The sequence below is a fragment of the Watersipora subatra genome, chromosome 1, assembly GCF_963576615.1.
Source record: "Watersipora subatra chromosome 1, tzWatSuba1.1, whole genome shotgun sequence".
Taxonomy (NCBI): domain Eukaryota; kingdom Metazoa; phylum Bryozoa; class Gymnolaemata; order Cheilostomatida; family Watersiporidae; genus Watersipora; species Watersipora subatra.
This window is the reverse complement of record NC_088708.1, coordinates 8,306,181-8,320,863: the sequence shown is the minus strand read 5'-3', so window position 1 is coordinate 8,320,863 and position 14,683 is coordinate 8,306,181. Positions and strand designations below refer to the sequence as shown.

The 14,683-nt window shown below is 36.4% G+C and overlaps 1 protein-coding gene across 1 annotated transcript; it reads left to right on the top strand.

Annotated features, from left to right (window-relative positions):
• Positions 1 to 71: 71 nt before the first annotated feature.
• On the top strand, positions 72 to 14,395 carry LOC137406434 (zinc finger protein 143-like). Its single transcript, XM_068093022.1, has 13 exons — positions 72 to 81; positions 374 to 471; positions 1,576 to 1,672; positions 2,019 to 2,084; positions 5,689 to 5,802; positions 6,234 to 6,364; positions 7,626 to 7,733; positions 7,906 to 8,113; positions 8,223 to 8,396; positions 10,566 to 10,796; positions 12,503 to 12,570; positions 12,971 to 13,123; positions 13,753 to 14,395. The coding sequence occupies exons 2-13, from the start codon at positions 385 to 387 to the stop codon at positions 13,912 to 13,914; spliced, it is 1,599 nt and encodes a 532-aa protein (XP_067949123.1). The 5' UTR covers positions 72 to 81; positions 374 to 384; the 3' UTR covers positions 13,915 to 14,395.
• The last annotated feature ends 288 nt before the right edge of the window (positions 14,396 to 14,683 follow it).

Here is a 14,683-nt window from a genome sequence, read left to right as displayed (position 1 = left end):
ACAAAAGTTAAAATCAATAATCATTTTGGGGTGATGCGCTTGCGTAGCATAAAAATGCCTGCGACTGAAGGAGACTTTTGGGTAATAAATAATCCCAGAATCCACTTTTTGTAAATCACCGCATGCTTATCTTTCTGTTTGAGACACATTTTTAAACCGATAGCTGTAGGTAGTTTTTGGGTTGTTTTACTTTGTTGACACAACATGTTTGTAGCATAATATAGCCTTGTTAAATTCTTGACGCGATTATTCCGTCGATCTGCGTTATTTATTCATGTGTTGAATTATTTTGGAGTTGTATCATCTATCAGACGAAATGGTGAGAGCACAACTCTCCTAATCATATGCAATGACGCGCTCTGTTGTATTTTAGGTACACTGACAATGATGATGGAAACAACCGATCAAAATATGCACCAAGACACATCAGAACATATGGGCCCTCTCTTGATGCATGATCCTGATGATGAGGTGAGAATGCTGCCATGCAAAAATTTTGAGAAACTTATTAGACAAATGTGATTGCATTACTACTGAATAGTTCTACTACAATGTATATTTAACCTGGACTTTAGACTAACTGATGAATTTTCGGTCGAGTGTAGATGTGTAAGTGGTGAAATCTAGTTTAAAATAATTTATCAAATAGCATTTGCTATGCTAAAGACAACGCGTTTTTTGGGAAAATTCCTCTGAACTGAAAATGGCCAACTAATCTTGTCTAAGTTCACTAAATGTCTAGGTTAGCTACTCAGTTTCAGGCGAGCTAAAATAAAACTTATTATTTCTACACTTGCCAATTGGATATAATGTTGTATGTTTATATTATTAACGTATATGACTATGCGTATATCTCCTGAGCAGATTACATACCTTAACAAATGACTTATGAATTGCTCAGCCCCTGTTTCGTTAGCTATTAACGTCGTCAAAGTTCTGCTGTTCGGCTAACCACATTTATTTAGCTATATAGAGTTCCATAAATATATAAATACATCCTGCGCTACTTTGAATTAGTTTACTCAACTCACGATTTGTCTTCAGTCAGGGGTAAAGCTAGCCACCATTATTTCTGCATAATCTGGCAGTGTACTGCCTTTTTTAGAAGCAACTGTGAAACAGAACGACTTTTGTGACATTTAACTTGATGGTACTAATAGTAGGCACGAAGTTTTAAAATATCCAAAAACACTGAATATATGTGTTTCATTTTCAAAACATTGGCTTGGGATTCGACTACAGCGGGAGTTAAATTATGGGTGTTCTATGTAGTAGCATGTTCAAAATCTTTTTTAACTTTTTATTTACACGCAAATGTTATGTAAATTGGTTCACAATTCGTTAGGGGTTTATTCCATGATTATTTACAGTTTTTTTAAATATTTACAAAATGTTGAAATAAATGCTTTATATTTATACTATTGCAATGTTAGTTCAGCAGTCATCAGTCTCTACTGGCTCACAGTAGCTTATGTCCATATTCCTATTTACACTGTATCACTGAAAATGTGTCTTTCTTTTTTGCTCTTTTGCTTAAACTTATGGTATTACCAAAAACTTCTGGCCTTCTTTTAGGATGAGAACCGCAGCTTAGCATCATCAGGTCACAATCTGCTTTCAGATGTTCATTTACCAACTGACTCAACTTTCATCACATCGGATGTTGATAAAGGTCTGTCATTCTTTTGTCATCATATTATTTTGCATTTCGCTGTGTAGCCAGTCTTCTTTATTGTTAAACTAGCTGTTTGTTTAACAGCCTCCATAACATACTAAATATATTATATTCAGTAAACAACTATTAAATATTATATAAATGATTAAATGCTGCTCTCAATTATAGCTATGTATAGCGCTGAATACTCTAATTTATTAACATTGTTGGATGGGGATATCTGAAAACCCGGGGTTGTTATTTCTAGTAGAGTTTTGTTACATAGAATTCTGCAAAATTCAAAAACAGTAATTTAATTCCCTTTCTAGGGCTAGTAAGCGCTTGCATGACTGTAATATTTTAGGTGGATTAGAGCATATCAGTCCTTCTATGAGCTTAGAAAAAGAAGTACATCCCGATTTGAAGCCTGGCAAGTATTGGCTATAAGTCTATAACTTTGTTAGCTCCATCGCTCGAAGGTTAACATGTTGACAGGTTAACACAGGATGTATAACTATGGATGTATAACTATGGCACAAACTTTTTTGGTATTTGTGGAATCTGCTTCGACTTTGTCCTTATAATTATCTGTCATGTTGGAGAACCAAAACATAGTGACTAAATGGAAAATTTATAAGAGTGGCGACTAACAGAAGTGCTTTTGTTTCGCCTTCACGCTTTAGCTAATCATAGGCATTGACATCGTATTTCATTCAAGAGTCTGCGTTTTGCCTAACAAATGACTGCCTTCTGTCTCTGCTTGGAGCATGCATCATTTTTGTCTCCAAAGCTGGTTTTTGGATCTCTAACAGCACAATCATTGCTGCAAATGAAATATCATGATTACATTGTTACAAATAGATGTAATTTAAAAAGCTGTCAGTTAACTTCTAAAGTCCATAAGCACATATATTACATAATTTTTTATCATATATTTCAATACATCAGAGTCTTGGCTTTCGAATGAGCCTATATTTAATACACAAAGAATAATGGAACTATGAAAAACAGGGTGTCCAAAGTATGTCCTGCAATAAAAAAACACTTGGTTGTGATATACACAATGTGATGTCATAATTATTATTTAGCCTTAGGTCATTGATCCCTTTCGCTGCCATTGAGGCTGCGCTTTTCTGTGACAATCGGTTCTGTTAAACCCAGAGAGCTAGCGCTAATAATAAACTAAGATTCTAGATAATCAACAAAGCCCGGGGATCGTGCTAACGCCCGACCAATACAAACACATGTTCTGGGTTAATTATTTATGCTTCAATAAATATACTGTCGTTGATAAAGGTAATGAAATCACATCGAATAAATTGTGACCTGCAGTGGCATGGCCATAGGACTATATGTCAATTGCACTTTCGCGAGATCATGCAATGCTTGAAACCCCTCAACATCACAATAAAAAGAGAGGGCTAGTGCATAATATAATCGGGAAAACATAGTATGGTGCTTGGAATCTGAGTTATTTATCATAGAAATAATCTGTACATGGAGAGCTAATGACACGGATTCCTTTGCCATCTTAATTGGTTCTCTGGAGTTGTCCCACCTTTGCCTGCCATTAGCGCCATTATCGTAGCTGATAAATATAACCGGTAAGCAATAAAATAAGCGATAAGAGCACACAACACCTAATATAAAAATTGTGACGTCACAATTTTCGAGCCTATACCATTGAACATCTCTGCAGTAGAGCTCTGGGGAAATCCTATAAACACCAACCATTGTCTGTCTCATCATGTCAAACAATGGCTCATTTGAAAGCCAAGATATTGAAAAACCTGAATAAACTGAAACAGTACTTATGTAATTAATGTGTTTTTTAACAAACAGTACTCAATGATTCATCATCTATTTATAAAAGAATGTCACTCTCGCTCTTCAATAAAATCTTACCAATCATAATCTGAGGCAATAACATGTTAAGAGAATTATTACAATGGGTTGTGCTACTGAAAATATTTACTCATGGTTTAGACTAAGCTTTGCAATGCGTCTCTGACACTGAAACTAAAGTGTCAACAATCATTGTTTAAAATTTTTAGTATGAAAATATGTGCTGGAACATCACACAATCACATTATTTCTTTATCAATAAAACATTGTTTCATAGAAACTCGATGATGTATCTGAGCCTCAACAAGTTTGGAAATCTAGTTCGTGAAATAGTTCTTATATACCTAATAGTTCCTAAAATAGCTCCTATAGCTACCAGGGACTATGAGAATATCTCCTGTAGTTACCAGGGACTATGAGAATATCTCCTGTAGTTACCAGGGATTATGAGAATACGCCCTCTAGTTCCTGGTAGCAGTAAGAATACCCCTTCTAGTCCCTGGTAGCAGTAAGAATACCCCTTCTAGTCCCTGGTAGCAGTAAGAATACCCCTTCTAGTTTCTGGTAGCAGTAAAAATACCCCCTCTAGTTTCTGGTAGGAGTAAGAATACCTCCTATAGTTCCTGGTAGCAGTAAGAATACCCCGTCTAGTCCCTGGTAGCAGTAAGAATACCCCCTCTAGTCCATGGTAGCAGTAAGAATACCCCCTATAGTTCCTGTTAGCAGTAAGAATACCCCCTATAGTTCCTGGTAGCAGTAAGAATGTTCCTTATAGTTCCTGGTAGCAGTAAGAATACCCCATCTAGTTCCTGGTAGCAGTAAGAATACCCCCTCTAGTTCCTGGTAGCAGTAAGAATACCCCCTATAGTTTCTGGTAGCAGTAAGAATGTTCCTTATAGTTCCTGGTAGCAGTAAGAATACCCTCTATAGTTCCTGTTAGCAGTAAGAATACCCCCTATAGTTCCTGGTAGCAGTAAGAATACCCCATCTAGTTCCTGGTAGCAGTAAGAATACCCCCTCTAGTTCCTGGTAGCAGTAAGAATACCCCCTATAGTTCCTGGTAGCAGTAAGAATGTTCCTTATAGTTCCTGGTAGCAGTAAGAATACCCTCTATAGTTCCTGTTAGCAGTAAGAATACCCCCTATAGTTCCTGGTAGCAGTAAGAATGTTCCTTATAGTTCCTGGTAGCAGTAAGAATACCCCCTCTAGTTCCTGGTAGCAGTAAGAATACCCCCTCTAGTTCCTGGTAGCAGTAAGAATACCCCCTTTAGTTCCTGGTAGCAGCAAGAATACCCCCTATAATGCCTGGTAGCAGTAAGAATACCCCTTCTAGTCCCTGGTAGCAGTAAGAATACCCCCTTTAGTTCCTGGTAGCAGTAAGAATATCCCCTCTAGTTCCTGGTAGCACTAAAAACACCCCCTCTAGTTCCTGGTAGCAGTAAGAATACCCCCTATAGTTACCAGGAACTATGGGAATAGCGCCTGTAGTTACCACGGACTATAGGAATAGTTCCTGGTAACTGCAGGAGCTATTCTGGTCTTTATAGTTTTCTAGAACATATTTCAAAATTTTATTTTAAATTATTGCATTTTCATATAAACATTTCAGAATGATATTTTAACAAACAACTATTCAAATTTTACAAATGTACCAGTGATGGTTTCTGTTTAGCTGATGCTTTTTGCTAATTTTTTAGAGTGTTTTCAAATTGCCAGCATTCCTCTCTGAGGTATGGCAAGGTGTGATATTTATAGTTGAGTAGTTGTTGAAACCTACTTGTGTTTATAAGCTAAGAGTTATCATATATACACCACTTTCAGCAATATTTTCTCAGTGCGGTATTTACTCTATTTATAAGGTTATGACCCATGTATTAATCCAATAAAAACGCTTGAGCATTCACCAAATACGTCTGTTTTATAAGAAGCAGTCAGTTATCGTAGTCTACCAGAATGATCAATTTACAAAGTTCTCAGGTCCCAGTTATAATGACGCAATGAGAGACAATACTTACTAACTGTTGATGAGTCTTTTATGGCTCAGTTGTAACTTGCCATCATGCATCTCATCGGTCATAAAACAGCATTGATTCCAGTATAATTATAAGGGCACGTTACTGGGATTTGTACATCATATGCATACCCGTATGGATACCCCACTCAACTGATAATTGTTGCTGGTATTGTAGAAGAAAGGGAAAGTGAAATGCTTCCAGATGATGGTACGCAGCTTAAATTTGCGGATGGCCAGCCAGTAACCTTAGAAGATGGCTCGACCGCCTATGTGCTCAGTAGATACAAAGGTACTCTTGCGTTTAAATTTACTGCTTTATAACCGCTGTAGGTCAGCACTGCAAGCTATTACTGCATTTAGCTTAGGATAAAATATTTTTTAATTTGTATTATATTGGAGCCCTTTATGGTTCAGATGCAAGTTATGCTTTAGGATGTATAACATTTCCTTGTAGTTTGATTAGTTTACATGTGTCGCTAAAGGTTACCTCTATCTCTTCTTAACTGTATTTCTTATTTAGCCAAATAGAAGCTGGTTGCAGTATGAGTTTGGAGCGCCTTGTCAAATGATTGCATGACAGACTCACTGGCAGCGTTAAATTGCCCAGTTATCCTTTAGCTGTTTGAGATCATGCCATGTCTCTCACTAAATGGCTCTGGTCTGTCTGCACTTTGCCAAGTTTAAATCAGTATGAGGCCAAATTGGTAACGGGTGTTGCAGAGGGGACACAACCCATCATTTTTGAAGATGGGACGACAATGTACATCAGTCATGACCCTCCAGCAACTGCTTTTCATTCACCGATTGATGCATCTGCTCTGCACATTCTGAATGAATTGGGTGAGCCAGAGGTAAACTTTCCCGTTTTTCTTATTTTTAGATTACATTTTCATCCCTTCAATTCTGCCACATCAAAACTAAAATTTGCAGACTACTTGAAGAAAAGTTTTATGCATTTTTTGTAATTTGTTAATTCAAATTTGCATAAACTGCTGCTTTCAAAAGTTTTAGGTTTCTAAAAATTGTCAAAGTCTGTGGTATCTGAACTAGATATTCAAATCACGTAAATGGAATTGTTACTCTTGGATACCCTCAATGAGCTATAGCAGTGGTCCCCATCCTTTTTCTAACTGCGGACTGGTCAACGCTTGACAATTTTACTGGGGCCAGGGGTTGAAATGATAACACCCCGTTATTATTTCAACCCCTGGTTGAAATATTAATAAAAAATATTATTTTTTATTATTATTAAAATTATTAATTTTAATAATAATAAAAAGACGCCTGTTTCTTACTCACTTTCCTGGATGGATTAAATTTTGGCAGGTATGTGAAAAAGATAAGGTCATTCAAATAAAAGACTTACGAATAAAAGAAGAATAAAAGAGAAAATATTAAGACTTAGACTGGGACTGTGTTAGAGGGAAACTAACTACTCTATCTACAGTTGGTAGGAGGAGAAAATATTAAGTATGAATGCGAATAACAAAAGAGCGTGGAGAATATGTAGCAATCATTGTGGCTTGTTGCCCGTGAAATCCGAAGAGTCAATTGAGAATTATCAACCCAAAAGTAACTAACAACCACCTGGACAATTAACTATCTTTTGTAATTTGCATTTATACTTAATATTTTCTTATCCTACAGTCCGTAGTCGAAGTAGTAAGTCCCCCTTTATTATTGTCCCAGACATAGATAATAAATAAAACAGAGATAACTAATTAATTATTGTGCAGTCCAGTGCTGATTGGTCGGCGAACTGGTGCTGATTCGTGGGTTGGTTACCACTGAGCTATAGAACCTATTACTACTTGTATTAGTTTGCATGTGAAGATTAGTGGACACAGACATTCAACTGAGAGTTATATCCTCTTGATCAAATTGTCGACAAGTTCCTGTCATAGATACGGATCTAAACAAATAATTGATCACGGTTATGTTTGGTGAAGGAGTGTATATGTTAGTATCATTGATACTGATGTGATGCTTTTCAATTTCCATTAGTCTTTTTCTAAACACTTGCCACAATTATCTACACAGTTGCCACGCTTAACCTTCTTTATTGTAATGTCTTTGCATAGATGTTTTTGCGTTATTGTGTGGCTTCTTTAGGACAAGCGGATGCCTTCTACAGTTATCGACCATTCTAGCGAACAAAAGTTATTCAAGTGTGAAAATGAAGGATGCAGGAAGGTCTATACCACAATTCACCATCTGCAGGTAGACTTTTACTATTGTCATTGCAATAGTTCTTGTATCTCAAGCACATTTGCTTTGCATTCGAAACTCAACTACACGTATTAATCTCCATCATTTTGCTGTGAGTTGACAACTTCCTTTTTATATCTGCTTTTTCATATCTTTGACTGCAGAAGTATTAGTGTAATTGCAGTACCATAAGCGCAGTCATCTTGAGAGAAAGCCATTTGTGTGTGGCTATACAGGCTGTGACAAGACCTTCTCTACAAGCTATGGCCTTAAGAGCCACATCAGAGTTCACACAGGAGAAAAACCGTACAAATGTCCTCATGTCAATGCAAACTGTACAAAGGCATTCAAGACATCAGGGGATCTACAGAAGCACATTAGGACACATACCGGTTAGAAATGTGTTTACATTCTTTTTGTTTATTGTGGACATATGTAGTTGTCTGTTTTATGTTCCATTTCCTATGCGCGCTTGTTTTACTTCGTTTTAATTTTCTGTAGGAGAAAAGCCTTTTAGATGTCCCTTTCAGGACTGTGATCGCTCCTTCACCACTACAAACATACGCAAGGTGCATATCCGTACACACACGGGAGAGAAGCCTTACTCTTGTGACGAGTGTGGTAAAAGGTTTGCGAGCGCCACCAATCACAGGAACCACATGAGGATCCACACGGGTAAGCAACTTTGATAGACATCTCGATCGTATTTTGTCTGTTGCGCGGGCATGCCAACCGTACTAAGAACTAATTGGATTGTTGGAGAGCTGGTCTGGAGACTGCGAGTACACTGCGCTTATCAATTAATGGATTGCCATGCCGGTAATCTAGTAATCTTTTCAGCAATAATAGGAGATGATGTTCTCCCAGGGCAGCTCGAGTTTGAATCGCTTTCTTCTTTACTCATTCTTCTAGCATGTGCTTTGTTTCTGATGCCTTCAGCCTGACCTACTGGAAGTCTTCTAGGGTTTGTGACCTGCCATAAAAGTAAACTTTATAGTAGCGCTCGCGGTTTTAGTTCTCTCTTTACTCGATAAGTTAACCGTATTCATGTGATACGTTACAGTAAAGATGTCTGCATCGATATCTGCCTCGGTGGCTTGCTTATTGAGTATTCCTTTTATAGGCGGGTGAAAGATGAACTTGCACAAAAATTTAGTAGGTATCCTCAGAAAGTGTTGGTATTTTCAATAATTTGTGATTGTTTTTGATGTTCGAGGTGATCTGACTGCCAGGATGTTTAAAGACTAAAATCGATAAAACTTGATCGCGGTTAAAACGCTCAGATCAAGCGATAGTTTGATCATGACGTCTATAGTAGCAAAGAGACGCACAGAATAGAGACGCGTAATGCTGCAACTTAAACGCAATAGCCGATACTAACTATAGAAGCAATAGTAACTAGTAATGTCATTTCGCACAAATTTTTCTTCTGAGCATTTTAACCGTGATCAAGCTCTGTTGATTCAGATCTTGAATCATCGTGGCCGTCAGATCACCTCAAACATCAAAAACAATCACAAATGATAAAAAAATATCGATACTTTTTGATAAAATCTACCAAAATGTTGTCTAAGTTAATTGTTAAGCTATGAGATATCCTGATCTTTTGATCTGACAACATGTTGGTAATTGTCTACTCTTGTCTGACAACCAACATGTTGGTAATTGTCTACTCTTGTCTGACAACCAACATGTTGGTAATTGTCTACTCTTGTCTGACAACCAACATGTTGGTAATTGTCTACTCTTGTCTGACAACCAACATGTTGGTAATTTACTCTTGTCTGACAACCAACATGTTGGTAATTGTCTATTCTTGTCTGACAACCAACATGTTGGTAATTTACTCTTGTCTGACAACCAACATGTTGGTAATTGTCTACTCTTGTCTGACAACCAACATGTTGGTAATTTACTCTTGTCTGACAACCAACATGTTGGTAATTTACTCTTGTTTGACAACCAACATGTTGGTAATTTACTCTTGTCTGACAACCAACATGTTGGTAATTTACTCTTGTCTGACGACAAACATGTTGGTAATTTACTCTTGTCTGACAACCAACATGTTGGTAATTTACTCTTGTCTGACAACCAACATGTTGGTAATTTACTCTTGTCTGACAACCAACATGTTGGTAATTTACTCTTGTCTGACAACCAACATGTTGGTAATTTACTCTTGTCTGACAACCAACATGTTGGTAATTTACTCTTGTCTGACAACCAACATGTTGGTAATTTACTCTTGTCTGACAACCAACATGTTGGTAATTTACTCTTGTCTGACAACCAACATGTTGGTAATTTACTCTTGTCTGACAACCAACATGTTGGTAATTTACTCTTGTCTGACAACCAACATGTTGGTAATTTACTCTTGTTTGACAACCAACATGTTGGTAATTTACTCTTGTCTGACAACCAACATGTTGGTAATTTACTCTTGTCTGACAACCAACATGTTGGTAATTTACTCTTGTCTGACAACCAACATGTTGGTAATTTACTCTTGTCTGACAACCAACATGTTGGTAATTTACTCTTGTCTGACAACCAACATGTTGGTAATTTACTCTTGTCTGACAACCAACATGTTGGTAATTTACTCTTGTTTGACAACCAACATGTTGGTAATTTACTCTTGTCTGACAACCAACATGTTGGTAATTTACTCTTGTCTGACAACCAACATGTTGGTAATTTACTCTTGTCTGACAACCAACATGTTGGTAATTTACTCTTGTCTGACAACCAACATGTTGGTAATTTACTCTTGTTTTCAATCTGGTAATGTAAGATTCCTGTATTAGTCAAAACCTTCGATTGTTTCTATTGCTCCAGGTGAGAAACCATATGCCTGCTCTCACGAGGGCTGCTCTAAAAGGTTCACAGAATATTCTAGTCTCTATAAGCATCAGGTAGTACACAGCGCTGACAAGCCATATATGTGCAACCGCTGCCGTAAACTCTATCGACAGGCCTCTACTCTCGCCATGCATAAGAGAACTGCCCACGGGGAGACAGAGGTTTCCATGGCTGAGGCGGATATGATTTCTAGTCAGCTTCTCGCATGTATGTACTTTTTGGTTACACTCTATTGTATACACTTTGTTGTATATACGCTCTTTGTATACACTCTGTTGTATATACTCTCTTTGTATACACTCTGTTGTATATACTCTCTTTGTATACACTCTGTTGTATATACTCTCTTTGTATACACTCTGTTGTATATACTCTCTTTGTATACACTTTGTTGTATATACTCTCTTTGTATACACTTTGTTGTATACACTCTCTTTGTATTCACTCTGTTGTATACACTTTCTTTGTATACACTCTGTTGTATATACTCTCTTTGTATACACTCTGTTGTATATACTCTCTTTGTATACACTCTGTTGTATATACTCTCTTTGTATACACTTTGTTGTATACACTCTCTTTTTATGCACTCTGTTGTATATACTCTCTTTGTATACACTCTGTTGTATACACTCTCTTTGTATACACTCTGTTGTATATACTCTCTTTGTATACACTCTGTTGTCTATACTCTCTTTGTATACACTCTGTTGTATACACTCTCTTTGTATACACTCTGTTGTATACACTCTCTTTGTATACACTCTGTTGTATATACTCTCTTTGTATACACTCTGCTGTATATACTCTCTTTGTATACACTCTGTTGTATATACTCTCTTTGTATACACTCTGTTGTATATACTCTCTTTGTATACACTCTGTTGTATATACTCTCTTTGTATACACTTTGTTGCATACACTCTCTTTGTATACACTCTGTTGTATACACTCTCTTTGTATACACTCTGTTGTATATACTCTCTTTGTATACACTTTGGTGTATACAGTCTTTCTGTATACACTTATTATATAAACTCTGTTCTATACACTTTAATGTATAGACCTTATGTATACTCTCTTTGTATATACGCTTTTATATATGTTCTCTTGGTATACACACTCTTTGTATGCACTCTTTTCATATACACTCTATTGTATACACTCTGTTGTATACACTTTATTATGTACACTCTTGTAGATGCTTTGTTGCATGTTCCTAAGCATTTGGTTCTATAGTTTTATACTTAGAGTGACCTATTGTCTTTCAGCATTGCGCTGTATTTAAAGTTAGCCATGCTTGCATAAATATTTCCTGCATTATGGAAAAGGTTTAAATTTTTACAAATCTAATGAGTCAGTTGGGAATTTATATATTATTCATATATTTTATATATTAATTTATATCTTATGTAAAAATGCTAATAACTATATGCAGTCTGTATGTCTATTGATCTGTATGCATTGTACATGCATGTACTATATTTTTGTACACTGTACACATACCATATATGTATATTATCTCTATGTATGGTGCTTGTACTGTTTCTCTAGGATTTGTGTCTGTACTGCTTCTCTATGTGTTGTGTATGTACCGTATATCTACATGTATATGTACTGTGTTTGTACTTTATATCTATGTACTGTGTTTGCACTTTATATCTATGCATTGTGTATGCACTGTATATTTATGTACTGTGTTTGTACTTTATATCTATACATTGTGTATATACCGTATATTTATGTACTGTGTTTGTACTTTATACTTATACATTGTGTATATACCGTATATCTATGTACTGTGTTTGTACTTTATATCTATGCATCATGTACATGCATGTTGTACATCATTATATACTGTTCAAATACTACATGTACCAATATATCTAACGGAGGCTTCTGAAATCTTACAGTGGAGCAGGGGAAGGAAGGAGTTCTCTCTGCAGAGGTAGTTGGGATGGTTGCCCCTCAGAATAAGCAGGTAATCCTCACTTCGCTTATTTACTCTGTGTGTTCAAGTCTGTCAAAGTCCTCATCGCAGATTGTATCTAGTATGCCTGCTGTTGCTTGCAAGTATCTACAAATATATATAATATATATTTATATTATATACAATATATATATAATATATGTACTTTCAAATATGTACTTTATTTCTCAATACGCTGTCGTTGTAAGTAATAGATGATCACCAGTTCGTCAGTCTATTCTTTCCATAGCGACAGCTTACACTGACCTTCAACCTCCCATCTGTACTTTCATCACACTCCTTCACAGCTCTTATAGTTTGTCCATTGTGTCATCTTACTGACAGCGGTTGACAGACTTGCTGAGTTATTGCAGATGTATGCATCTGCTTCGTTACTGTGTTTTGGTTTCAGTTCTCTGGCTCAAGGGTCATGGTGCCCACTCAGCAGTTGTTGTCCTCTCCTAATAGAAAGGCGGATGATCAGCAGTTGCATTTCACCCACATCTCTCCAGAGAACGTTGTAATTGTGACTGACTCATCTTGTTACAAAGTAATGCCAAATCAGGTGAGAATTGCACAAGTTAGTGCCGTATATACTCCCAGATAGGTCCAACTTTTTTAACAAAAAAAATCAGTCCTAGTTATGGATATGTCTTATCTACTAGAATACGTGCTAAACTACACAGTTCTGTCACTTTGTTCTATCAAACTGTATTAATAAGTATCAATTGTACCTTGATCATAGTATTGTTTATATTAAGGCTTCAAACATCACTGGTAACCCAAATCCATAAACAGTTTGATATAAGGATTCGCATTTAGTGGCTGTTGTATGTATTTCGAAAACTATTTTAAAAACTTGTTTTTCACAATTAAATATTGAATGCAGAAAAACCTCTTCAGTCTCTCAATTACCTGTGGCAGAGACTGCTTTCTACAGGGTAGACTTTGATGTCTACAGGTATCTGCCACTGAGAAAAAATAACAAAATATGTTAATTTTTTTTCAAATGAACAGTTTTTCACTGAAAATTTAGCTGCACACTATCCACGCCTATGTATTGTACATTTTTGCAAAAATTTTTTTGTTTTTATGATATTACTCAACATTACCCTCTGTTGCCCATCCGCATACGGTACTTGTGTGTAGTCATGCATTGTCAGCCCAGTTATATTACTATGCTTTATTGAATAGGCTAGTACAAGTTCCGATATGGGAGGGCAGATCCTCTATGCCTCTCCCCTGGCTGACCAGGCAAGAACTCTTGATGGCCGTAATCTTACTTCCTCAAACAGCCCGGAAATGTTAGTCAGCCAAAACATTGGACTGACTACACCTGATTTAGCACCTCCTTGACATCCGTCCATTAGTAGACTTCCTGTAGTAGATACTGCGCTACTTATGCTGTAAAAGTGCTTTGTGAACTGTTTCCAATCATTAACAATTTTTCTGATTTCTAGTTATAGCATATATAATGTAATGAATTGAACTCTGCATTTTTGTGCATCCTGAATACAAATACTGATTGACATAAGCTTCAATTAGTCATCAATATGGAGTCAAGTAATTTGGTTGTTAGACCACTTATCTCTTAACTGTCAAAAGGTTTCTCCATATTCATAGCAAAGTCAAATGTATGCTCTACAATATCACTGTAGAACAGCACACTCTTTGTAAATTAGTAATAATTATAAACTAGAATGTAGGAAAACTTTTATTGATTTTCACTCATATTGTTCAATTGACAATGATTTTGTCTTGTTCCAATTTGTTGCTAAACTATTGAGTGGGAAACAGTTGGCTTTAGTTGGTTACATGCATTTGTAGCTTAGCATCAGCAATTGCAAAGAACGTATACACAACTTCTTAATATAACAGGTGATATACAAAGAGATTGTGCTCTTGTAATGATTCGACCTGAGAAGGGTTTGTATAGCAGACACGGATTCCAAGATCAATTTCTGGATGATTTTAAAGGGTTCGTGCAGAAATCTGGTAGTAGCAGGTAGCGACTATAAACTCCACTCTTTATATAAACTAGCAAATGAATCATTTGAATTGGTTTCTATCATCGATGTTTACCACAACAAAGACATGCAAACTACACGAAGCAAATGAACTTTTG